Raw genomic sequence first — 21,929 nt, 5'->3', positions numbered from 1 at the left:
CAACGCCAGCGTGGCTTTCCCTGATGCTGCAGCGCTTTCCCTCCCCGAAGGACAACAATTTCAGATTCCAGGCAGTGATTCAAAGAGGATTAAGTGGGTGCTCCCTATTAGCTTAATCTAAGGAAGAGGATTGGATGGGATTAAAAGTGCAGAAATATGTCCAGTCTGAATTTTATTATATTTGAACTCAAACTCAGTTGAAGGTCACGTCTAATGGGTGCACTTCAGAAATGTTAAGAATGTGATTCTGTGTTCTGTGAATGAGGTTTGAGGGGAAACTGGGCCTGAGAATTAATTTTTTTCCGTGTTGCTTCTGAACAAGAACAGGACACTTTTTAAGAAACAGACGTGAAAACCATGACCCTCCAATTGTTGTCAAAGATTCAATTAAGGTCTGCAAAAGTAATGGTATGGAGAGTCAGAATGTTGTGGTGTTTTTTGTTTTGATACCTTCTTACCTTGTGCCCTCAGTGATTGGCTCTCAGGGCAAAAATCAAGAGTGATGTCTACAAACCTGACCGCACATCAGGACAAATAGTATCTTTTAGAAATTAAAAAAAACCTGCTGTGCACATTTTGAGTTCTCTGAAACAGTAATCATCTATTACCAGTTATGTCTGCTTGAGTTGTATTTCTGTATCATCCCAAAACCACAAAGACACATGTTTTTTTTGTATTTTTAGGAAGCAAAGGAAGAAACTGTGTCCAAGGTAATAGTATGGGAGCCACTGGCCGTATTTGCTCTGAGAGGAGTAACAGCAGCCAGTCAGCTGAGCTGTGCCATGGACAAGCCTGCCCCCTCAGGTACACTTCCGCTAGTACATGTTTGGAATACTCTGATTGTTAGACCTGCTCTCTACAGTATGTGTCTTTGACTTGCATTTTAGATTTCTCTGAGCTATGTCATGTTTCATTTATTCTGAAGTGCTTGATCAAGTCTTAAATGTTTTAAATGACGGTCAGGTCTACTTTTCTAGATCTCTTTGTCTCATACATCCTGTCTGATAAGCTCCTAAACTTTGTTGACTGTTGTCCACTTTTCCTATGTGGTCTCAGGTGGCGAGTGGATCCTTGGTCACCCTGCTCAGCCAGTTGTGGAGGCGGGTCCCAGACCAGGAGTGTCCGCTGCATGAAGGGTCCTGAGGGCAGATCCAGAGAGGTGGAGAGCCAGCACTGCCTCAGCACAGGAAGGAGGCCTTCCCTCACCAGAACATGCAACGTGCAGCCCTGTGCCAGGTGGGCAACCACCCACTGGGGACTGGTAAGTCTACATTGACCACAAATACATCCCATAAGTTTGGGTGTGTATGTACTATATTTACACTATTTAGAACACAATAAAAGGGAACTATAGACACCGTAAAATAATTATTTGTCAGTGAAATGGGGGATGTTTCTTAACTGCGGAATAACCAGCTCTTCACAACATTTGTTTGAGTGATTACGCTTGCAAAATACTTGGGCGGGGGGAAGCACCCTAATCCTTCCTTATCTACTATGAGCAAAGTATTTGTTGCAGTTTGGGAAGCCCTCTTTTTTTATGAGTTGAAGTTTCCAAACGTTTTGTTGTACTCGTGTTATGAGCATTTCCTCATCTATCCATTGTCTCAAAATGTTGCAAAGTAGCTACCTTTTGAGTAGGAATCCTACGATTGTATTTTCAGGCAAACTTTTCATTAGTTTGAAAAGCTGTACTTTCTCATAATTTTGATGATGGTCTTTCCTTTTAGTGTCACGGACAATGTGTTGGTCCCAGTTTGGCCACACAGCACCGCCATGTTTTCTGCCTGGATGCAAACGCTACAAAAGTCTCCTACAGGATGTGCTCTGGACTGCAGCGGTAAACAAGAATACACATTTATGAATTAAGCTGATATATAATGTTGGCGATAAATAGCACTGTAGTAGCTGGTGTTTCAGTGAGCCACTCACCAAAGTATTTCTGACAACTTCTCGACCCTTTTCTTTGTGTCTGTGTGTGTGTGCAGGCCCAGCTCTATGAAGAATTGCTCCACAGAGACGTGTGCCCTTTATTGGCGCGTCGGCCAGTGGACCCAATGCACCGCCACCTGTGGGCGCCATGGTTTCCAGTCACGCCAGGTGACCTGCGCACACCGCCGTTCCGGAAAAGCAACACGTGAACATCAGTGCATGTGGAGGCCTCGCCCCCCTAGCTGGCAGCGCTGCAACATTTTGTCCTGTGGGAGAGGTGAGAGGGGAGAGCAGTGCACTGAACGCAGAACAGAAGTATTGTGAATGTACATTAAGGAATCTTTATTTTGTATTCTCTTTTATTTATTGAATGTTGTATATCATATTCAGTGAAGTATAATGTGGAAATACCCACTAAAAAAACATCCACGTTTCTTTCAGTGCCAGCCTGTTTCATCAACATTTAACCTCATATTTATAGATCTTTTCATAATAAACTTTTAAATTTAACTTCAAATATAAATGGTATTGCCAGGATAGTTTGGTCAAAAAGTCAGCAATGGTAAATGACATTCCCCTGATGGGCCTAGCCAACAATGTTCAAATCTTGCTTTCAGTGTGATGAGGTCTTAACATTTCTAACATTTCAAAATGAAACCACCAACACAGGAAAAAAAAGGTAAATACCAGGAGTGGTAATAAAACAATTTAGTTCTTCTTTGTATCAGGTATTACCCAAGAATGTCCCTGATATGTTTAATAACCTACAGACATGTTGGATAAAACCTCCTGACATCAGATGTGCAGTATAGATCTTCTTGTTTTGAAATGACTTTTTTCAGGGTTTACAAAAGCACACATGAAATTTTACCAAAAACACTTTTTGTTTCCATGGCAGAAGTTTCAGAAGTTAACACCTGGTATTCCCTTTGCAAACATTGTAACGGCTGAATTTGACCTGACTCCATTCTGTGAATATCAAGCAGCATTTCTGAAACGTATCTTCACTTTATTGTTCTGACTGCCTTGAGTACTGACGGCGGTTAAATCCCCTTGAACAAATGTTGAAGTGGAAACCCTTTCTCCTGTGAGTAAATATGTGTAATAACCTGTAGCCTCGTTGTTTTCCAGCAGGAGAGTGTCGGGACAGCACCAGGTACTGTGAGAAGGTTCGACAGCTGGAGCTTTGTCCGCTGCCTCAGTTTAAGAACCGCTGCTGTCACTCCTGCAGCAACACCTGAGGGCGGGGAAATATTCAACGAGGGCCAATGACAACCTGAACAGGGCCGGGGGAAGATGCTCAGAAAGGACACGGAGACTTGCAACCTCTACACCTCGTCCGACACCCACAACTGTGCCCATTGTTCTGGCTTGGACGGGGGATCCTTAGCGGGGAGAAACATTTGGGTAGTTACACTTTGAGTGTGCGTTGTCTACTCTCCTTAAAGAGGCAATCCGTGTGGTATCCGTGGGGTTGAATTTGAAAGTATTGAGAGGAGTGATGCAGCTAAAAAAAGAATGCTTCAGCTTTACTTCTTTTTTTTTTTAATCTGAAGTTATACCTACAGCTTTTCCTGAATTATGTAAAAGTATTGACATACATTTCCACTGCAGGTATTAGAAACTTCTGGTGACTGTTGACTTCTTTCTTGTAAAGAGGAACAGGTTTGTAAAAAGAAGACTTTTAGTATCTGTTGTATTTTAAGGGTTTTCCTAAAGCATTGGAACAGAGGTTCTCCATCACCATGTTCTACTGTAGCACCATCACCTTATGTCCAAAATAGCATACGACATGCAGTTCAGCGTAAACAAACATTAACATGTAATAGATATACTTCCTTGATTGACTTCATACCCGGGGATTCTGGGTAGACTCCAAACATTTTGATAACCACTGGAGACGTGTGTGTTTGCTGTTATTGCAGTGGTCTAAGAAACAGCGTTAATAAATGTTTCTTCTTTTTTTTTCTTTTTTTTTTAAGCTAAATGAGCTTTTGCTAATGATATACAGTAAGAGATGACTGCATTGGACAAATGTCATACATTTAGAAAAAGCTTTTTTTTTTGCTATCATTTATGTCATTCCGCTCATGTTGATAGCACGGATTGAAAAAGGTTTTGAAAGAAGGAAAGTAAGAAAAAAAGACGAGTAGTTGAGAGTGCAGTTTGGGGTGAAAAAGTCAGACAGAGATGTCGTTTGTATGGGTTGCACTATGGAGGAGTATGATTTAAGAAAGTCACATATGGGGGGGGGGGGTTGTTTTGCACTCAACTCATCCAAGTCTTTGTTAAAAACATGGCTTGTAGAGTTCTGCTTCATTTTGTAAAGTGTTATTGTTTGTATATTTTGTTTTTTTTGTGCGTGTCCTTTAACCACTTTGTGACGTTACAGCACATTTAAAAGTGCGTTGAGCATAACAGTTTCTAAATGAACTCATAAAGCTCAGTTTATTTTGTCCACCATATTATATTTGAGAAAGAAAAACCTTACATTTTGACCGCTCTTTTGTAATGCTTGTTCCTTGGTCAGATTTCAGTATAGGTGTTGTATAACTCAGAAGATGTAAATATGACCTACGCGTTATGGAAACGATACTTTTGTTGCTTTTAAGAGGAACGTTTTAAATGTACAGTTCTTACATGACTGTAAACAGGGTTTGCACTTTGAAATTATGTCCACAATTCTTTATCATCATGTGCAACACAACAAAGCCCTAGTAGGAAACTACTTTCATAAAGGTGTCTTTATTTGATTTTACAAGTGAACATAATTAGCATATTACCTATGTTCTCAAGTTGTATGTAGATATTTGTCTTGTTCTTTAAGCTATTTATTTTCATGTTTGTTCTTGTGCATAGTTTTGTAAATAATTACAAGGTTGGGTTTTAAGTATTCCTCTCCCTACAGATCTGTCTTGGTATTTAATGTGCATGCGATGGGGACCCTCTGCTGGTGACTAGATGTGTTGCTCTCTGCTCATGCCTGGTTTGTCATGAAATAAAACCAAATACATTCCTTTTTAAACCTGTTTGTCTCTAGATTCTCTTTCTTGTTAGTGTTTTTAATAAAAAGCAGAGTGCATTATTATTATTGTTCTCTTAACTGGCTCTATCAGTCAGATGGCACTTTAAAGAAACACAATACACTTGAGTTTTAAATGTGTAAACAGCAACCCTCCAGAAACAATCTGTCAGCTGGTAATCAGAAATAAAATCAGAGCAAGGTCTACACCGGGGGGGAAACTGTAGAGCTCCAAAACACAGAACTACATTTGGTCCGCCATCCTTCTCACTAAGAGAAACAAACCTCGGGAACACATTACCATCTGAAATAAAAATCACTGACAGAGCTCAAGGTTTTGAAGTAAGTAAAAGTCTGAGTCATTGACTCTATCCTCTAATCTTCAAATTACTGTTCCTTCTTATTTAGTCTCTTATTTGTATTGGGGCGGCTGTGGCTCAGTTGTTAGAGTCATTGTCTCTCAACCTGAAGTTGAAGGGTTCGGTCTCCAGCTCCTGCAGCAACATATCCGATGTGTCCTTGGGCAAGACACTTAACCCCGAAATTGCTCCCCCTGCTTTGTAGGCGGCGTATGAATTGGATTAGTTACTTCTGATGGTCACTTTACATAGCAATCTCGGCCATCATTGTGTGAATGGGTAGGTGTGACGTGATGAAAAAGCACTTTGAGTTGTCAGAAAACTAGAAAAGCCCTAAAAGCTCAAGTTTACCATGTGTAATGCTTCTGTTTTAATCCTAAAAGCCTAGCCAGGGACAGGGGTTGTAACATAGCCACGGCTAGAAATCAGTATGCATGGCATCTACTTTGTATTCTACATATGACACAATGCTCATTGCAGCGGTCCCTGTTAAATAAACAAAAGAAAGTCATTAAGTGAAAGCAGAAGTAAACTATTGAAGTGGTTGTAAAGCACAAATGCCTTCGTTTCTGTCAACTCATAACTCAAATGAAAACATTTCACCTTCAACACTCAGCAGAACATGTTCAGGAAGCATACTACTGCAATGTGCGAAAAACCAGCCATGAACCAGAAGAACCGGACTTTCAAGAGAGTATTTTATCAAAAGGAAATGCACTTCCTGTTTTCTGCTTTTAGAACGTTCACTTCTCACTCAGCATCTCAGCTTTTGAAGAGGCACAAACGTTTGCAGGATTTCCCCACCCATCAGAGGAAAGTGCTTTACAACATGAATCTAAAGGCTGTGATTCAGATAAGCAGATCATAACTGCACTTATCTGATGTGCCGAGGATTATTTCGGATCAGTTATGGGGGAAAAGGATGGTTGTAATTCTTCTTTGACAGCAATCAGGGTTCTGCGAGTTTCCCTCGTGGATGAACTAGAAGGACGGATTGACTCTCTGCTGGAAGTCTTAGTAAGTCGGGAGTTTTTCACTCGTGATGACCGTGAGGAGGTCTTGTGTCAGTTGGGGCCTCGGGCAAGAGTAAGAAAGGTGTTGGACATCCTGCAGTGTAAAGGCGAGGAAGCAGCTAATATTTTCCTCTCAATTAGCAGCAATCATCAGCAAGAGGCACAGAAATACTCCAAAGAAGGCAACACAGATCAACCTCAGTCCGTAGGTATGCAAATAACACCCCAGAGATGTCATTAGCACACGTTGAAAGGTATTTCTGAAGAGTTTGACTACTGTAATAGCACTGCATTGTTCTTAAACAGTAAATGTTCTTTGAAATAATAATATCAAATCATTTAGTTTCAAGATCTTCGTTTTTTTTGCAAGATATTCAAACATATCTACCTTTGCAGAGTACAACAAAGTCAAACAAAAGCATAAAGATGTCCTTAGGCGCCGGAGCGAGAGCATGCTCTTCTACAACACTCGACATGGAGAGAAAATCCTTTTTTCTGAACATTATGTCAACCTCTTGTTGGTCGATGGACACCAGGGGTTGGACATAAAAAGACACGAGGTTCTGACATTTGGGCAAAAGCGACTGTCTTTGCAGCAGAAGTCAGCAGTTCATAGAAAAATCACACCAGGGGAAATATTCCTAAGTCCAAATGGAAGTCGTCCAGTCAAGAAAGTTCTGGTGACAGGGGTGGCTGGCATTGGGAAAACCATCCTTGTGCAAAAGATGCTGTTTGATTTCGGGGCAAACAAAAACTGTCTTACATTTGACTTCGTCATCCACATGACCTTCAGAGACCTCAATCTGATCAACAAACCCACGAGCTTCCGGGAGATGGTCTTGCGTAAAAACAGGCACCTAGCTAAAGAATTGGATAACATTCTAGCTAATGACAACAATCTGCTTATCATACTGGACGGCTTTGATGAATTCAGGCACTACAGGAGCTGCGAGGTAGATGTATTTGTGTCTGAGCCTGATGAAGACGCAGAGGTGGTGGAGGTCTTTGGCAGTCTGATGCTTGGCGAACTGCTGCCCAATGCTTCTGTCTTACTCACAAGTCGACCTGCAGCTATCAACCACATCCCCGTCGGCTGCATCGACCGTTTCGTGCTCATTTCTGGCTTCTCGTTGGGCGAAGTTCAAGACTTCTTCTCGCGATACTTCCAAGACAGAACTCTTGCTGACCGCATGTTCGCCGTGGTGTCAGCGAATGATCTCATGCTGACATTGTGTTACATACCTGCGTTTTGCTACATCGTGTGCTGCATCCTCAAAGAAAGCAAAGAACTCGGTGGACCAAGCCCCAAGACCATGACGGACATTTACGTACAGTATCTAGTGGCATTGCTCCGCTCTCACACTCAAGCAAGAGCTGAAACCTTCTTTCAGGAGCAACAAGCAGGAGCCAATCAGCAGCTATCTGACACGGTGCTAAAGCTGGGCCGACTTGCCTTCAAAAAGTTGATGGAGCATCAAACTCTTTTCTACAGCAGCGACCCAGATGTGGCAGCAGTGAAGGGATGCAGCCTTGTGAGTACCTTCCTTGACAAGACGGTGGCCCAAGAGCCAGGCTGTACTGAAGAGGTTTACTCCTTTGCGCACCTTACTGTCCAAGAGTTCTTTGCAGCCGTTTACTGCGCCGTCACTGATCAGCCTTTACCTGATGCAATTCAGAACACTACAACTCCCGTGGAGGGATCCAACTACGGACATTTGGACCTATTCAACCGCTTCCTTTCTGGAATCCTCTCTGAGCGCAACGCTAACCTTCTGTCGAGGCAGGTGGGGCTGGGTTGTCATAAAGAAAAAGTGGACTCTTATCGTCAGAGGATCATCAGAGAACTTGCAGCACGCTGTGAAAACGGGGCCCATATCCTCAACTATCTGCACTGCCTGTTTGAGCAGCAGGACCCTTCTCTGGCCCTCGCTGTACAACCAAAGACACTGCGGATTAATGTTTGTGATGAAACACTCTCCCAAATGGACTACAATACTATCAAGTACTTCCTAAACCTGACAAAGGGGACAATATCAGAGCTGGATCTGACTGGGACCGGAGTAAGCTGTGAATCACTAAGAGATATTCAGCCCCTGCTGATTAGATGTCAGTGTCTTTGGTAAGTTTCAGATCAAATTAGATTGAACAGCAAATCTGTTTATGTATTTATATGAGTTTTCTTAATGTTATTTTTCTAAATGTTGTTCCATGTTCAGTACCAGTGGTCATGGGTCAAACCAAATATTGCTGGCTTTAAATGATCAATGTATTAAGAGTTAAAACCATCATTTTGTGGATGATGTATTGTGCACTCACCCCACTGCTTCATTTTTAAGGCTGGGAGAAAACATCCTCGATATGGAAGCAGCTCAAGCGATTGCTGATGTGTTGCAAGTGTCAGAAAGTATAACCCAACTAGGGTAAGATGTCGATAAACTATTCAGGCTTCAAGAGATTAAAAGCCCACAAAGTACCACAAAGACTGTTTCACAATTTGTGTTCTCGTTTTAGACTTGGATGGTCGAACATTGGGGATGAGGAACTACTTGTTCTATCAGATGCCATACGCGTGAAAAAAAAGCTTGAGCAGTTGTGGTAAGAAACTTGGCTTCACTTTACAATGGGGAGAATAATATATTTTTAGGGAATGAAATGTTTGAATCTTTTCAGCCTTTTTATATTTATGTATTGTTAACACTTATAATAGAGGTCTTATTTATAATAAAGTTTGCACTGAGCTTCATGGCCCTTGGAAAAGAGTAGACCTGTAGTTATCAACCTGTAAAATATGTCCATATTCTGTATATTATCTGTAATCTAGTATAGCATGCTCACTGCACCTTAATCTGTATATTATAATCTGAAGAATATACTTATATTCATAGCATTTATTTATATTTATAGCATCCCATTAATCCAGCCATATATACCCAATAATTCACTTTTTTTAGTCTACAGCTGTAAATTTTGTAATTACTGTACATAGCACAGGTTCTTGCACTTTCTGCTTATTTGCACTTCTGGTGAGATGCCAAACCTCATTTCGTTACTCTATACTTGTATATGTGTAATGACGATAAAGTTGAATCTCATCTCATCTCAAGTGTTGAATCAAAGAAAGAACTGACTGTATAGGCACAACATGGTGCCCTAAATCTAAACTGAATAGATATATGAATAAAACATAATATACATCTTATTTTCTGGCCAATTTCTATTCAAAAAAATCATTTAAAAAAAGGGGGGAAACATGCTGAATAGTTTTTATATGATATGGCTTGCTGATAAATTTAAATGTAAAACATTTTAAACATTGTTACTGGTATGTGCTTTTACAGGATGGAGGGAAACCGCCTGACCTACAGAGGTCTGATGACCCTCAAGGACCTGACTCCATATCCTCTGGAAAGAGTTGTGTGAGTAGGTTTTTTCATCAAATCATTCTAATCCCAATTTTTTTCAAAGTTACATTTTTCTGAAGCTGTTTTTGATTCTCTTTTCATACAGAGCCATATGGAATGACCTGACTGACACCGATCCAGAATCCTTTAGCACTAGAGAAAGTGTAACTGTGGATTTCACAGATGATGATGATATGTGGGACGGATGGGGGCAATGGGTGTTGAAAAGGTGTGAGGTCAGCAGCAATGAGAAGTTAGTGATGGTGCTCCACAAAGTGTGCAACGTTTCAGCCCACTGCTTGAAAGCGAAGTGGGCGAAAACCTTCTACGAGCAACTAACACAGCTCATCACCGGCAGGATAGAGAGCTGCACCGAGGAAGACATGTGCAAGAAGCTCAAAAAGTTTGAGAACATTTTGCAACACTGACAGACAAATCTTTACTTACCTCAAGTCATAAGCTATAAATGGAGTTCATGTGTTTGTTTGATGATAAACGCTTTGTGTGAAACATATTGATTGTGAATGATAAATCAGTATCACTACAGGATTATATATACTACATAATATGATGCAATTTCCTGTCTTCAACCTCTAATTTGGGATTTTCCCTATGAGGGAATGCATGCAGGTCACATATCCAGTATGTCATTGAAAATATACAATATTCAAAACAACTAGTTGGCCCGTACGGGGATCGAACCCGCGACCTTGGCGTTATTAGCACCACGCTCTAACCAACTGAGCTAACCGGCCACGGCACTTTCTGATACAAATTATGTTTTGTATCCATTTGTTTCCCTTTAAAAAAAAAAAGAAGAGCCTACCATGCTGGGAATTTATATAAGTGAAAAATGTAATCTTTAACTACATACTGGTTATCAGGTTAAACAAATTACAATAAAGTAGGCCTACTGTTTACAATAATATATTAAAAAATGTATTACCTTATAATACTGATGTGTTTTCTATTTATTTTGATTTCTATCAACTATTTATATTATAAGCTAAATGTTTTATACTTTTTTTGTAATATAATAAACACACGTTTTAAATAAAAAATTATCAGCTGTATTCACCACTGTCAATAAAATGTTGAAACTATATGCAAAAAAAATAAAAAAAACGCATCTTGTTCATTGTATTTTTTTTTATTTTTTTTTTTTTTAGAAACTTACCGGAAGTGTTAAAAACTGCTCGCTCTGATTGGCTGATTGTTGTCCGACGATTTTATCCTGCGACATGAAAGTGTCGTACTAGTGCCGTGTTCGTATGAAGTTAGCCGGTAAGCTATCGTTTTCTTTTATCTTTTGTGCATGAAGCCCGTCAAACTTAATCGTTTATTCACCTCTAATTAAGTCAGTTTTGTCCGTTCAATCATTGCTGAGTGGTTTAGGGGCTTTTGTAATGAAGTGGAGCGACCGTAGAATATTTAAAATGTCACTTCCCGCGAATCGACATAATTTAGCTTCAACAACTGTTTGCTAAAATGCAACAATAATAATCCTCGATTCAAACAGGAGAGAATAACTTAGAGTACTTAGAAGTGGATATATGTGATACTTATCATGTTTAATACCTACTTCATCGATTGCATGTTTTAATCTTACTGAAGGGGCGTGTTTACTATGAAGTTGTGGATCCTGCAGGAGAAAAGCAAACAAGATCAGGTCTGGTGTAGGGATCATACATATTTTAAGTGATGTAGGGGTTGTTTCATTTGTGTACATTATAATTGAGTTTGTTTGTTGTTATCTTCTGCACAGCACATTGGGTTTAAGAAGTTACTATTTGCTTATTGTACATTACTGTCCTTGTCAATCAATCAATTTTCATTTGTATAGTGTCAACTCATAACAAGTGTTATCTCGAGACCTACAAAAAGCAGGTAAAAAGACCTTACTCTTTGTCTTTTAACATTACAAAAGAGCAGGTAAAAAGACCTTACTCTTTGTCTGTTAACATTACAAAAAGCAGGTAAAAAGACCTTACTCTTTGTCTTTTAACATTACAAAAAGCAGGTAAAAAGACCTTACTCATTGTTATGTTACAAAGATCCGGCCTATCCATCATGAGCACTTTAGCAAAGCAGCAAAAGTTACAGTGGGAAGAAAAAACTGCCTTATTAAAAGGCAGAAATCTTCGGCCGCATCCCCGGCTCATGATGAAACAGCCTTCACAGGACTAGACTGCGCCGGGCTTGGAAAGGGATAGGGGGAGAGATGGGATAAGATGCAGGAAGAGGGATAGGGAGCAAGGGGGTGTGGGGGGGGGAAGGCAAGCCATCCATCAACATCAACTTGTGTTGCAGTCTCACCCACAGGATGATCGACATAGAGAGAGGTGCTGCTGAGGCTAGCACCGAAGAACCCAGCAGTAAGAGCAAGGACCTCGAGAAAAAGAAAAGGACCCGTGTGAAACATCTACTGGGTGACGTGAAGAAGCAAGTGGAGTTCTGGTTTGGAGATGTCAACCTTCACAAGGACCGCTTCCTGAGAAAACTCCTAGATGAGTCAGAGGACGGATGTAAGACTCTATAATGCACTCCAACATTCACATCTGACGTTGATTACAAGGTTATTTGAGTAAAAAGTTAATGTTTTTGTCTTTAAGATCTTGACATCTCTGTGTTGGCAAGCTTCAATCGAATGAAGACGCTGACAACGGACACAAAGCTGATAGCGAGAGCGCTGAAAAATTCATCTGTTGTCGAGGTAGTGCGACGTGAATCTCTTTTGAAAACTCTTAAATTAGTTTCTAATGAATGTACTCAACACGCCTGGGTTCCTTTTCTTTTCAGGTTAACCTGGAAGGGAATAAAGTGAGGCGTCAGCTTCCTATCGGAGACGTACCAAATAACGTTGACAGCCGCACGGTCTATGTGGTAAAATAGTTATTTTCTACGTTTAAAGAATTAAATAATTGTTGATTTATTCTCTGGATGTTTATAAAGATTATATATACAGAATATACACATTACATTTGCTTTCACTTTTCTGCTCAATTTGAGAAATGCCTGCTAGAATGAAGAATGTTGTACGATCATAAAATAATAGATATTTCTTTTTTTTTTTTTGCAGGAACTTTTGCCCAGGGATGTGGATCACAGCTGGGTCGAGAAAGTGTTCACAAAATGTGGGAATGTGGTTTATATCAGCATCCCTAGATACAAGAGCTCTGGTGACCCCAAGGGTTTTGCGTTTGTCGAGTTTGAGAATGAGGAACAAGCACAGAAAGCCATAGAGGTGATCACTTCAATTTGAATATTTAACGTGAATATCTGACCACAGTGGTGTCATGTTTTTGCTCTTTTGGAGGAAAGAAACTCACAAAGTATTTGGTTGTTTGTAACAGATGCTGAACAACCCCCCTGAAGATGCTCCCAGGAAACCCGGGATTTTCCCTAAAACAAAGAACAGAAAGCCTCTGCCCCTGCCAGATGACATTCCCCCACCAGGTACAATAAACAGTCATACGTTTCTCTTTCACTTCCCTGGATCATATGACGACATCTGTACTATTTATTTAACAACTTGCACCCTTTTGGAAACCCTCCAGGTGAAGAAGAGGAGAAGAAAAAGAAGAAGAAGAAGAAAAAAAAAGATGGCGCCAGCTTACAGACGTCAACTGAAGAATCCAAAGAGCAGGTGATGGAAGCAGAGCCCTCTGAGCAAAAGAGGAAGCGCTCAGCAGCTGGGGATTTGGATCCAGAGGTCAAGACACCGGGGAAACTGTCCGATAAAAAAAGACGACGGTCGACCACAGCAGAGGGAAGTGAAAGTGAGCTGCCGTCAAAGATGAGGAGAGCTAGTGAAAGTGAAGGTGTGCAAAAGGAAAAGGATGTCACAAAGACGAGTAAGTTATTTTATCATCTTCTGCTCCATTCCAGGTCTAATTCATTTTCTTTTGCTTGTCCTCTCTAAAAACAAAGCTGCAATAAAACCACAAGTAGCATGTTGCGTAACCTGTGTCATTCCCATTGTTTTCTGTAGAAGCGCCTGCTCAAAGCGAAACAGAGAGGCGTGTTGAGGAAGGGAAAGAAAACATGGATGACTCCACAGTTAAAGCAAAGAGGAAGAGAAATAAGAAACACAAGGAGAAACTGAAAATCGAGGAGGAAGTCATCCCACTCCGGGTTCTATCAAAGTGAGATCAGCATCCCTTTTTTTTTAATGCTGTCATCGTCATGAAGTAAAAGAAAACCCCCTTTTCAAAATGTCATTTTTCTAACACAATGATTGTCTTCCTCTTTCGCGTGAAGGAAGGAGTGGCTGCTGCTGAAGGACGAGTATCTGATCTTGCAGAAGCGCAGCATGACGTCCCTAAAGAGGTGCATGACCAAGATATATCGCAAGGAGCCCAAGGTGCCAAAGGAGCACAAGAGACACATGGAGACGGTCGATGATCCTCAAGATGGAAACAGTGAGTTTGAAATCATCTGATCCCAGTGATTTCAGAATATAAAGACTTAACAGCTGACTGTATAAATAAACACTAGTGGTGTTTTAAAAAGTTAAACTCTCTGTAGAAAAAACGTCTTTGACTCTGGATGATCAGCCATTCACAGTTTCTTGCATATTCTTGTGTCCTTTGGGATTAATCTCTCTGTTGGCAGTCAGGTCAGAGGTGAATCATTTTTGTAGTCCAGTGTGATGAAAACGTGACTGAAACTTCAACATTCTAAGTAGGAGTGGGGATTTCCTGTGTAACTCCTGACACCATATGAAAAGCGGTACCTGACTCATAGTATGACGATCCAGTGACTCTGCAGAAATCTGTGTACTGCTTCACCATTTAACGATTACGTCACAGTGTCTGAAAAACTGAAGAGTAAAGTACGCCCCCTTTAAAAAATCACTTCCATGAACATGTATTTATTCAGTGAGTTGTTTGTGTCAGCTTCACAGAAGTAATAATAATAATAAAGTTTATTTATATTGCGCTTTTTGCAGACAAAGGTCACAAAGTGCTTTACATCAACAAAAAACAACAACAGCATACATCCAATGAAAGAAGGGAGAAAAAAAAATGTGACGAAATCTGTTTTGTGCCATATTTGTCATTTAAATTATACATAATGTGAGTCGGTGTGTATTTTAGAGGTCTACCAGAGGGAACAACAAGGTTTAACCTGTATCCCTGTGTGACATTTTTCTATTGTGTTCAGTGATGTCCACAGTGATGCAGCTGTGTCGCTCTTTTTGTACTGTCTGTTTCCACTTTGTAAAGTTTACTTTGCACTCCTACTAGCTGCACTACGGTAGTTGAGAGATCTCAGCCTGCAGTGAAAGTTGATAAGTACAGACCCTCGTCTCTGGAGTCGTGCTTCCCACCTCCGCTGGTCACTCGTTCACTGGAACAGTATTCCACCGTTTGCTTTAAACACCATTATGACCTCAGGACGGAGAAGGGGTGGTACAAGTGGCGCTGTTAACTCCATCTGCGTCACTCAGTAGGTTTCCCAGCGTGCTGTTTTTGACGAGGGCTGCTCTCACTGTAATGACGGTGCATGCCTCAGTTTACATGAGTACTTTGTTTGCACCGATATACAGAAAGCAGCCAACATTCTAGATAAAGTTAGGTATCAATTACAGGTAGATTTTACAGACAAATCAGGACAACAATATCTTGCCTTTTTGAAATTTTGTCCTATAATTTTTCCTATAACAGTGGAAGTATTTGTCCTGGAACTAGTTTATAATAGTTCATGTACAACATGACTCTGCCTTTATAAGATCAACTTCAGTGATGGTGATTTTCTCATACTTGACAACTTCAAACAGAAGCTAAAGATGCTTTTGGTCAGAATAATATTGCATTATTTGTTTTGTTTGGTTAAATGCTAACATATTGATTTGTGTTTTTCTGTTTCCTTCTAGATGAGAAATGTATCAAAACCGAGAAAGCGAATAACCACGGCCCTCAGTTTACCAGCGGTGTCATCATTAAGATCACAGACAGCAAGCCGCTACCGCAGAGGAAGATCATCAAAGTACAGTATATGTTCCAGTGTCCAAGACTCTTTGTCATGCACATTTCAAACATCCCTTTAGATCACAACCAGTCTGTTCTACACTCACTGTAAAGTTGATCACAGCAGCTGGCGTACTTTTCGTTTATTAGCACATTAGCGCAGTAAGATTATGAACTCGAGTGTAACTTCTGCTTCTTTGTGGATTACATTGTGCAGGCTGCTCTGTGCAAAATCTCCCCGGTGGCGTACGTGGACATCCTAGAAGGAGACGCTGAGGGTCACATTCGCTTCCATAGCCCCGAGGAGGCTAAAGCCGTTAGCGACGTACGAGCAGAGCTACAGAAGGAGCACAGCTGGAAGCTTGAGATCCTCTCAGGTATGAAGAAAACGTGGAGGGAGAATCATTTGAGCCTCTGTTGCTCTCCCGTTGAGGAGAAGATGTGGATGACTGAGCTGGCACTGTGGAGCTTTTTACATTATTGATGACTGGCAGAAATAATTTACTGTGACAGCGCCCGTCAGCTTGTCTCACGTTCAAAACTTTCCATCATTGAAATTCCACCTCTAACAGAGCTAAAAGAAGTGTTGCTCACATGGTTGTGTGAAGATTTAACATAAGGGATGATGCCCGATGAGGTGTCAATTATCAGGGCTTAATGGACGACGTGGAGGCCTACGCGTCAGACGGTTGCCTCCAGGAAGTAAAGAAAAGTCAATCATAATTATTATTATTATTTTTAATGTGTTTGCGGCCAGCTGATGCCAATGCCAGCAGAGTTTTATAGGCCAGAAAGATATAGGTTAGGGTTAGTGTTATGTTGCTATGGTTACTCTGCAGCGCATTAATTTGGAACAGTGATTTAACTGAAACTACTTCCCTAGGTGTCCATATATCAAAAGTCAATGGATGCACATGTGACACCCTTCAGCCAATCAGAATCGAGTATTCACACAGACCACGGTATAATGAACTTTCATTGGATGCGTCTCACAGGTGATCATGAGCAAAGGTACTGGCAGAAGATCCTCGTGGACCGCCAAGGCAAGCTGAATCGTCCGAGGGAAAAGAAGCGAGGCACAGAGAAGGTGAGATCAGCCTTGACATTTTTTTAAAGGAAAAAAACAAATTTATAACCTTTTGTTCACCGCTGACGTCATTCTGAGGTTGTACACAGCAGCTTTTTACTGCATGCTTTATTAGAATTCCATATTTAATGAGGTATTTGGGATATCAAATCCTGAAGAAATATACACACATTCAGGATTGGAATTTGGTTTGCATACTGAAAGCAGCTTATCCTGGACACGCCCATATAAGGATATGGACTAATATGTGAATCACATGTAATCTGTACAGCTGAAGCAGATTGTTTATTTGCTTTCACATCTGATTTCTATTTCTCTTGTCACTTTGCAGCTCATATCCAAAGCAGAAAAAATCATCACTGCTCGAGCCAAAGAGGCTCATAAGCACATCCGTTTCCAAGAAGACTGAGCTCTGCTGAAACGAGTGTAAATATTGAAGCACGTAGACGTCACATGATGTGATTTGAGGGGGACACGTTGTGTTAATTTGTTTTAAGCTCAAGAAGAACTGAATGGAATCTTGAACACGTTTAAATTAGTTAAAATGTCCCCTTGTTTTTTATTTCTGCACTGGAGCCTCCAAGGTCATGTGGAATGCTACTTTGCATATTGAAAAATACTTTTTTTTTTGTTTGTTTTAATGAAAGGGAGAGTTTGTATAGGATGTAAATATGATCATTTGAAAGATCTCCCAGTCCAATCATGAACAAGTCAGGGCATTTTCTTTTGAAGACGATTGCCTTTTTGGTTTTTAATAAAAAATATCATTTGTTATTTCTTACACAGTCTTGCTTTTCTTTTGAGTTTCTGTGAGAGGAAGGAGGAACAACTCGCACCGACCTTCATGCAGTCTAATGCTGCAACGATACCACAATTATAAACATGACATGAATGATATGAGAAGAAAATGTGATGCAGTGACATGGTTTAATATTACATTAACGATATGCAGTACAAGAAATGAAAGTGCACATTAGCTAAAACTCTTTAAAGTGTAAGTGCCTGTCTGCTGTTCCTTATGAGAAACTAAACCTGTGTTTGCAGCATGTCCCTTCAGAAACAAAAAATAAATCCAGAAAGCAGATTTTTATTCACCACTGAATTGGCACTGATTACTCGATAGGTAGCTGATAGTTTGCAGATGGCATCAAAACATTGTGAAAGCGTGACCGTTAAACCCAGGCCTCCATCCTTAAAAGTAAATGTGCATGCTGTGAGAAAAGCATCGCCTGTTTACATCAAATATTTCTTTGTATTTATTGCCATACATTCATATTTTCACAATGACTTAAACCCAAACCTGAAATTTGCATCAAACTCAGCCGTGCACCGTGTCTAAATTACACATATTGATAAAGTCAGGTTCTGAAACATTGCCTCTGTATTTGTGCAGTGAAGATGATGGCACCTCATCTGCTCTCTGTCTGTAAGAGACGTAAACACCAGATGAACTTTAAAACTTCAGGATTTTCAGACCTGTGAAAATGAAGAGGCCACAGATGCTCTCTCTTGTGATTGCTTTTGGTTAAAAAATGACAATCTTTAGATTTAATTACATTTCTGTACTCGTATCGATGTGCTATCGACTATTTAAAAAAAAAAAAAAACAGAGATAGTGGTTAGTTCATGTGCCCATGTACAGAGACTGGTCCACACGCCGCCCAGGTTAGAATCTGACCTGTGGCTCCTTTCCATCCTTCATACCCCCCCCCCCCCCTCTCTCTCTCTCTACCATATTTCTGACTATCCACTGTCTTATTTCTCCAATAAAAGCATTAAAACCCCCAAAACAAACCTTTATTAAATTAAATAAAAGATGACATTGTTTTAAACAAGTGGTCTTAAAGTCATATCTTTTTTTTTTTTTTTTTTACAACCTTAACTCTGTCACAACTGTTATTGTAAGTTATTATTGTGTAGAGCTAGAGGGCACAATCACGTCAAATGCTAAAACATGAGGTCTGAATGCTGAGTCTTACTGCCTCTGTAAAAATGTCCCTACTCACCATTTTCTAATGCATTGCACTATTAAAGATGTAAAAGTCCACATTTAGCTGTAACGTATTCCAGAGTGCTTCCTAAGCTGAATATGAAGCAGCTTCAATTAGTGATGACATAATCCTCTAAATGAATGGTCCTGCAGAGCATCAGTGACATGCTTGTGAGTATAAAAATAGCTGCTCTTACATAATCTTAGCTTCATTTATGGCTTTTATTGTTGTTAATGGCAGAAACTACCTGAGGTAAGAGTGGCAGCAACGGCCAGGAATCCACCTGATCTCAAGAAAAACTTCTAGAAACCATGCAGCCAGAACCTCCTGGATTCTTCAGTCCCGTTGGAGATGCATTCATAGCCGGAAGAAAATCCACTGTGAGCAGGAGTTGGAGTTTCCTTGGTGACAGGATAGTTGGAGTTACACACTCTAGTCTCGCACGGTTTAGATTGAGGGCTCAAAGGCTTTCGGTCGTTTTTGCAGATCTGTGCTGGCTCACATGAGCACACGGAGGCGGTGGACTTCTGCGGCGCGTTCTGCTTTTTCTTTGTTAAAGGTTGGGAGATTCTTGCTTTGTTCCAGACTTTAAAGTCTGCCCTCATGGTGGTCGTTGTCTCCAGCGGCTCCTTGCTTTTCACAAAGTTTTGCAGAGTTGGGAGGACCGGTTTGGCGCGTGGACACTGGTGTCCTTTGTAGTCCGCGTGTGTCGTGGACAGGAATTCCTCGCGATCCGACGATGGACTGGTCTTTTTGGCCTCGGGCTCTGATAGAATGTTTTCATAGATTCGATTTGCAGGTTTCAAACTCTGAACCTTGGCCTGTGGTGAATGGGTGACGTAGTCACACCTGTAGCTGGTCATGCGTTCAAATGGCTGTGACTTTCCCATGTCTCTGTCTGGCTTGGAGTCGGCGGCTACACAAACGGGGCCTTTCTTAAAGGAACCTTCTTTGGGAGTAGTGCTCGTGACCAATAGCCCTTGGCTGACCTTCAGGCTGTCATTGAGCTTAAAGGGCTGACGTTTGGCGACTTTCCACTCTCTGAAATCATCTGGAAGCAAGAGCAGTGAAAATGGATTTGGAACATGATGTACAATGTATTTGTTGTTTTAGATCTAAAATGCACGATACTGATGTGATGTGCAAGCTGCTCACTCTGGTACACGGTCTTGTAGTCCTCTACTGAGGACGCTCTTTGTTTGTTTCCAAAGCATAAAGAACGGTCTGGAGCACTGGCAGTTCTCTGTTTTTCTTTTGGCGGCAGCGGTGGTTCTGGGGGCTTGGGTGGAGTTTTTATCACCTTGTGGGCCAAATAGAAAGTTCTGAAACACAAAGTTATGACGAGAGAGTTGTAATTGAATGACACTACTGTTTGGTTTGTGTAGAACGAGGAGCGAGCACAAGGCGTCGTGATCCTGCCTCACCAGACGGGAACATCTTCAGAGTGTGTCATGAATGCTGTCCAGTGAGATAAACACGTTGGATCTTACCTACAGGTGGTCACATCCGCAGCCGTCCCCTTCAGTGCATGGTACGGGTGTTTCTGCATGGTGGTTGTGACCATGGCCTTGTAGCAGTGAGGGTGACGGTACCCTTCTTGATACTCAGTGGTCATGAGGGCCCGACTGTAAATGGTGGAAAAGTAACTTTATACAACTTCAACAACACTGGAGTGATGCTTTAACCTCTGTAAGACATACAGAGGAAAGAAAACAGCAAAGGGCTGAAAATCATTCAGAGGAAGACAAAAAGATAAAAGGTGTGAGGTGAACAAAACACAGACATCTTTGGCATCTCACACAAAGGTAACATTTTATGTAAAACCTGCTGAGTTGTAATTGACAGCTTTACAACATACACAATCAGCATCAGGCTAAGCTGATCACACATTTTGGCAGATGCATCATATTCAACATCCTGCAAAACAAAGTCCCAGAATTTCATTAAAAAATATTAATGTAACATTTAAAAAAAAAAATACAAGCTAGCATTTTATGTTCTCCTCAATAAAAGCCGTCAAAAAAGGTCCGTCCGTCATGTAAGTAAACACATGAGCTCACCTCATTGATGCTCCTGGTTGGTGGTCGGTGGGCTGGGTGATTTGCGCCCTCAAACTTTTGGGCTCCGTCTCTCTTCCAGCCTACTCTCGTCGGCGTCCTGAGGCTGGAGCTTGTGGTAACCTGCTCTCTGACTGTTCACGGCAGGCCTACAGAGTCTGAATTATTGACCGGAGGATGAACATGGGGTGTGTGTGTAGAACGAGAGTAGCACGCAGCGGCCGACAGCGTCTAAAAATAAACATCAGTGGATTACTCAGTGATGCGGACCGGTTGTCAAGGCGAGGACGCCGCTCGTGATGATGCACTTTTTTTTAATTTATTTTTTTTTAGCGATAAACGAGAATTCTAAAAATAATGTGACAATTTAACAAAGTGGACGAGCGACTTATGGGAGGGGTGTGTGGGGAGGGGAGGTTGTTAAATTGCATGTTTCACATTTCTAACTCGCTTTCACTGTGTATTTTTTTTTTTAACATGCTGAATATGCAACACAGTTGGGTCGTGCATGCTGCAACGTGACTCAGTCCCAGGAGTCCATCTGTCACTTTGTACTCATGTCCAAAAAGAGAGAGAGAGAGAGAGTGAGCGAGTGAGAGAGAGAGAGGGAGAGAGGGGGGATTTAAAGCCACACATGCACACACAAACAAAAACAAAATGAAAACGGATGTAGTCAGGGGGGATTCTGACTACGCACTGATGATAAATTATGGATGACTGTGTCCACAAAATCGAGCGCCTTGCAAAATCTGTCCACTAGATGGCGTCCAAAGCTTTTTTTTTTTTTTTAAAAGACCGCAAAAAAACTCAATTAAATATGTATTTTGTTTATGGCACCTACATTTAAAAAATAAATACTCAACGCTGCAAATGCAATAGATGTTGATACGTTTTTAAACTTAAAAGCCTAAAAATGCTATTTTTAGGCTTTTGTCAGATTATAACGGAATCAGAGTTAGAGCATGTGTTACTACTTTACAACCAGGCCTGTATCCATATGGCCTATATGTGGTGTATAACTAGAAAGAAAACAAAAACACGGTGTAGATGGAGGGCTCAACTGCGAGAATAAAGGATATTTAGGCCTACTGATCC

General features: G+C 40.9%; 4 protein-coding genes and 1 non-coding gene across 7 annotated transcripts in view; 3 read left to right on the top strand and 2 right to left on the bottom strand.

Moving 5' to 3' along the window:
- Positions 1-4,959, top strand: part of adamtsl3 (ADAMTS-like 3) — a 92,335-nt gene extending 87,376 nt beyond the window's left edge. For 2 of the 3 annotated variants that reach the window (XM_061031128.1, XM_061031130.1), the window contains 5 exons: positions 684-804; positions 1,057-1,261; positions 1,731-1,840; positions 1,989-2,209; positions 3,064-4,959. In XM_061031128.1, the coding sequence (XP_060887111.1) occupies positions 684-804; positions 1,057-1,261; positions 1,731-1,840; positions 1,989-2,209; positions 3,064-3,173 (767 nt within the window). In that variant the 3' untranslated portion in view covers positions 3,174-4,959. The remainder of the gene's footprint in view (positions 1-683; positions 805-1,056; positions 1,262-1,730; positions 1,841-1,988; positions 2,210-3,063) is intronic. The other variant, XM_061031129.1, reaches the window with a different exon arrangement.
- A 1,096-nt stretch (positions 4,960-6,055) lies between these two features.
- Positions 6,056-10,852, top strand: LOC132958664 (NACHT, LRR and PYD domains-containing protein 3-like). Its single transcript, XM_061031635.1, has 6 exons — positions 6,056-6,535; positions 6,723-8,445; positions 8,663-8,746; positions 8,838-8,921; positions 9,665-9,742; positions 9,834-10,852. Exons 1-6 carry the CDS (start codon positions 6,223-6,225, stop codon positions 10,153-10,155), a joined length of 2,604 nt encoding a protein of 867 aa, XP_060887618.1. The 5' UTR covers positions 6,056-6,222; the 3' UTR covers positions 10,156-10,852.
- Positions 10,409-10,482, bottom strand: trnai-aau (transfer RNA isoleucine (anticodon AAU)). The gene has a single exon. It is a non-coding gene; the product is annotated as a tRNA-Ile (tRNA).
- Positions 10,853-10,920: 68 nt separating the features above from the next.
- larp7 (La ribonucleoprotein 7, transcriptional regulator) lies at positions 10,921-17,567 on the top strand. The gene is made up of 13 exons (XM_061031835.1): positions 10,921-11,011; positions 12,038-12,252; positions 12,340-12,440; positions 12,527-12,610; positions 12,807-12,971; positions 13,081-13,183; positions 13,285-13,581; positions 13,719-13,872; positions 13,988-14,148; positions 15,606-15,718; positions 15,917-16,076; positions 16,695-16,786; positions 17,118-17,567. The coding sequence occupies exons 2-13, from the start codon at positions 12,051-12,053 to the stop codon at positions 17,193-17,195; spliced, it is 1,710 nt and encodes a 569-aa protein (XP_060887818.1). The 5' UTR covers positions 10,921-11,011; positions 12,038-12,050; the 3' UTR covers positions 17,196-17,567.
- A 1,412-nt stretch (positions 17,568-18,979) lies between these two features.
- saxo2 (stabilizer of axonemal microtubules 2) lies at positions 18,980-20,400 on the bottom strand. Its single transcript, XM_061031974.1, has 3 exons — positions 20,268-20,400; positions 19,933-20,099; positions 18,980-19,888 (listed from the first exon to the last, which is right to left on the bottom strand). The coding sequence occupies exons 1-3, from the start codon at positions 20,390-20,392 to the stop codon at positions 19,080-19,082; spliced, it is 1,101 nt and encodes a 366-aa protein (XP_060887957.1). The 5' UTR covers positions 20,393-20,400; the 3' UTR covers positions 18,980-19,079.
- Between the last annotated feature and the right edge of the window lie 1,529 nt (positions 20,401-21,929).

Source organism: Labrus mixtus, chromosome 23 (genome assembly GCF_963584025.1).
Source record: "Labrus mixtus chromosome 23, fLabMix1.1, whole genome shotgun sequence".
Taxonomy (NCBI): domain Eukaryota; kingdom Metazoa; phylum Chordata; class Actinopteri; order Labriformes; family Labridae; genus Labrus; species Labrus mixtus.
The sequence above is the reverse complement of the archived record's forward strand: the minus strand, read 5'-3'. Positions and strand labels throughout refer to the sequence as shown.

Bases quoted from the DNA above. Each gene is read 5' to 3' on its own strand.
- LOC132958664 (XM_061031635.1), top strand. From the start codon at position 6,223: ATGGGGGAAAAGGATGGTTGTAATTCTTCTTTGACAGCAATCAGGGTT. The intron at 6,536-6,722 runs GTATGCAAATAA...CTACCTTTGCAG, and splicing joins AGATCAACCTCAGTCCGTAG to AGTACAACAAAGTCAAACAA. The intron at 8,747-8,837 runs GTAAGATGTCGA...TTCTCGTTTTAG, and splicing joins GAAAGTATAACCCAACTAGG to ACTTGGATGGTCGAACATTG.
- larp7 (XM_061031835.1), top strand. From the start codon at position 12,051: ATGATCGACATAGAGAGAGGTGCTGCTGAGGCTAGCACCGAAGAACCC. The intron at 12,441-12,526 runs GTAGTGCGACGT...TTTTCTTTTCAG, and splicing joins AAAATTCATCTGTTGTCGAG to GTTAACCTGGAAGGGAATAA. The intron at 14,149-15,605 runs GTGAGTTTGAAA...GTTTCCTTCTAG, and splicing joins TGATCCTCAAGATGGAAACA to ATGAGAAATGTATCAAAACC.
- saxo2 (XM_061031974.1), bottom strand. From the start codon at position 20,392: ATGACCACTGAGTATCAAGAAGGGTACCGTCACCCTCACTGCTACAAG. The intron at 20,100-20,267 runs GTAAGATCCAAC...TTTGTGTTTCAG, and splicing joins GCGGATGTGACCACCTGTAG to AACTTTCTATTTGGCCCACA. The intron at 19,889-19,932 runs GTGAGCAGCTTG...CATTTTAGATCT, and splicing joins CTACAAGACCGTGTACCAGA to AAAACAACAAATACATTGTA.